A 2,776-nucleotide genomic window follows, 5' to 3' on the forward strand; every position below is an offset into this window, starting at 1 on the left:
TGTCATCGGAGAATTTTTCTCGAAAGATAAGGCTCTTGGACCTTTGACCTGCCTTGGTTGAACAAGCACTGATCCTAGCCCCCAGCCGTGAAGTTAGAAAACCCAATTTCCGATTACACGGCTTGGTTAATACGCACGGTGAGAACTCTTACACGACCAGATCTTACATGGTCTTTTGTCTCTACAAGATCCGACAAGGCCTTATCGGCTCTGGGCGTCCCTAGCCAAAGTTCCCTTAGGTTCCTTGGAGGCATTGTCAAGACGGCGTAAAGGGACAGTAGGATAGGTTTCAACGCTAGGTGTCATCGTGGTAAAGGATCATCAGGAAGGAACAATTTGATTGTAATCTTTACCTGAAAATAAACTTTATTGAAGCTGTAAGATGTCTTACAAGTATGAATACTATTGATTTATACATAGAATTTACGTAATTGATCAATGTTCCAAGAATTTGCCAACTCTCGACCATCGCCGTCTGCAATCTTGAATGTGCCTGGCCGCAAGACATGCGTGATCGTGTGCGGTCCTTCCCATTTGGGTGAGAGCTTGTTTCGCCCTGCTTGGCTTTGAACCCGTCGGAGGACGTAGTCACCGATCGAAAGTGTGCGTGCTCTGATGCGCTTCTCGTGGTATCGGCGGAGGGCCTGTTGGTAGCTGGCTGCTCTGACGGCGACTCTTTCTCGATGTTCCTCGAGTAGGTTGACATCGTCGTTTCGCTGCTCCTCCTGATTCTCATCGAAGTACTTCTGTACTCGTGTACTCTGATGTCGTAGCTCAGTGGGGAGCATGGCCTATGAGCGTACACGAGGAAGAAAGGTGTCTCCTTGTTGGACGTTGTCGGTGTGGTACGCACGGCCCATAGTACCGATGGGAGTTCTTCGACCCACTTCTTGTCGTGTGACATGAGCCTGTCGTAGACATGGGTCTTCATTCCTTGTAGTACTATGTCGTTTGCCCTCTCAACCTGTCCATTGCTCTGAGGGTGAGAAACCGAGGCGAAGCAGATCTTGACTCCTAGCCTGATGCAGTAATCCTGGAAGTTGGCACAAATGAACTGGGAGCCGTTGTCCGTTATGACGCGGTGAGGCAATCCATATCTGCAGAATATCCCTTTGATGAATTTGATGGCGTTGTCGGCCTTGATTTCCCCCGTGGGTGTCGCTTCAATCCACTTAGTGAATTTGTCGATCGCCACGAATAGGAACCTGTAGCCGCCTTGTCCTCGTGGGAATGGTCCTAGTATGTCGAGCCCCCAGCACAAGAACGGCCAAGTAAGAGGGATAGTCTGGAGCGCTTGCACTGGTAGCTTAGTGTGTTTACTGCGAAATTGATAGGCTTCACACCGCTGAACCATGTCGCAAGCGTCTTTGAGGGCAATCGGCCAAAAAAACCCTTGTCGAAAAGCTTTTCCGACCAATGTGCGACCGGCGGCATGCGACCCACAGATCCCTTCGTGTATGTCGAGGAGGAGATGTTTGCCGTCGTCGAACGAGACGCATTTGACAAGTACCCCGTTTGGCGCCTTCTTGTATAGGTCGTTGTCGATCATACAATAGATTTTGGCTTGATGGGTTATTTTCTCGGCTTCTGCATCGTCCTCGGGCAACTCGTCGCTACTTATGAATTTAATGAGCGGGATCCGCCAGTCGTCTATGGTCTCGATGTCGGCAACGGCGCGCTCTGCCTCTATAGCCCCCGAGCTGATGTCGGGGGCGACTGGGCTATCTTCATTGTTTGCCTCTTTCACTGATGGCTTTGTCAGGATGTCCAAAAAGGTGCCGGGTTCGAGTGGCTCCCGTCTGGACGCACGCCTTGCTAGATCGTCCGGTTCGATGTTGTCATTGCGGTATACGTGTCGGACCTCGATTCCATCAAATCTTTTTTCCAGCTTCCTGACTTCTGCGAGGTACTTGGATAACTCGGGGCTAGAGCACTTGTAGTCTTTGTGCACCTGGTTTGCGACTAGTTCGGAATCCCCTTTTACGATCAGTCGCTTGACTCCAAGTACGGCTGCTGCTCTTATCCCAGCGAGTAGTCCTTCGTATTCTGCAGTGTTGTTGGTCGCCCTGAAGTTGAGGTGAATTGCATGCTTGAACTGATCTCCCGAAGGTGATGTCAAGATGAACCCTGCCCCAGCTCCTTGGCTGTTGAGTGCGCCGTCGAACGCCATTATCCATGTTTCGTTGTCGATTTGACTGTCTGACCTGTTTTCAGGCATAGTCCAATCGGCTACGAAGTCGGCCAGAACCTGGGACTTGATGGTTGTTCGTGTCACAAAATGGACATCAAACTGGCTTAGCTCGACTACCCATTTCGCAATGCGGCCAACAACGTCTTTGTTTCTCACGACTTCACCAAGAGGGAAGGAGGAAACAACTGTGACCCTGTGTGCTTGGAAGTAGTGGCGTAGCTTTCTTGACATCATGATTACTGCATAGAGCAGTTTTTGGATCTATGGGTATCTTGTTTTCACGTCGTGGAGAGCTTCGCTGATGTAATAGACTGGTCTTTGCACCTTCTCTCTCTCGACAACAATGACAGTACTAACGGAGTATAGCGTGGCGGCAATATAGAGGAATAATTCTTCATTAGATTGGTGTCACGTCCCAAAACGACCCTAAAATATATCCTCTAAATTATGCCTAGAATAATTAAAATCCGTGTGAAAGCCTCCAACAATTAAAATGTGCAAAGTTAAAAGACAAATAATGCTTAGAGGATTTTTGTATATTTCCTAAAAGCCTAAAAGACGTAAATAAATTTTAGTGGAATTTTC

The 2,776-nt window shown here is 48.6% G+C and overlaps 1 protein-coding gene across 1 annotated transcript; it reads right to left on the bottom strand.

The window, feature by feature from the left end:
- Positions 1 to 410: 410 nt before the first annotated feature.
- LOC136355330 (uncharacterized) lies at positions 411 to 2,425 on the bottom strand. Its single transcript, XM_066307759.1, has 3 exons — positions 1,511 to 2,425; positions 866 to 1,033; positions 411 to 791 (listed from the first exon to the last, which is right to left on the bottom strand). Exons 1-3 carry the CDS (start codon positions 2,423 to 2,425, stop codon positions 411 to 413), a joined length of 1,464 nt encoding a protein of 487 aa, XP_066163856.1.
- Between the last annotated feature and the right edge of the window lie 351 nt (positions 2,426 to 2,776).

Source organism: Oryza sativa, chromosome 1 (assembly GCF_034140825.1).
Source record: "Oryza sativa Japonica Group chromosome 1, ASM3414082v1".
Taxonomy (NCBI): domain Eukaryota; kingdom Viridiplantae; phylum Streptophyta; class Magnoliopsida; order Poales; family Poaceae; genus Oryza; species Oryza sativa.

Coding starts and splice junctions, on each gene's coding strand:
- LOC136355330 (XM_066307759.1), bottom strand. CDS start 2,425: ATGATGTCAAGAAAGCTACGCCACTACTTCCAAGCACACAGGGTCACA. Junction 1,034..1,510: donor ACAAGAAGGCGCCAAACGGG/GTACTTGTCAAA, acceptor GCCAACTTCCAG/GATTACTGCATCAGGCTAGG. Junction 792..865: donor GGGTCGAAGAACTCCCATCG/GTACTATGGGCC, acceptor GTACGCTCATAG/GCCATGCTCCCCACTGAGCT.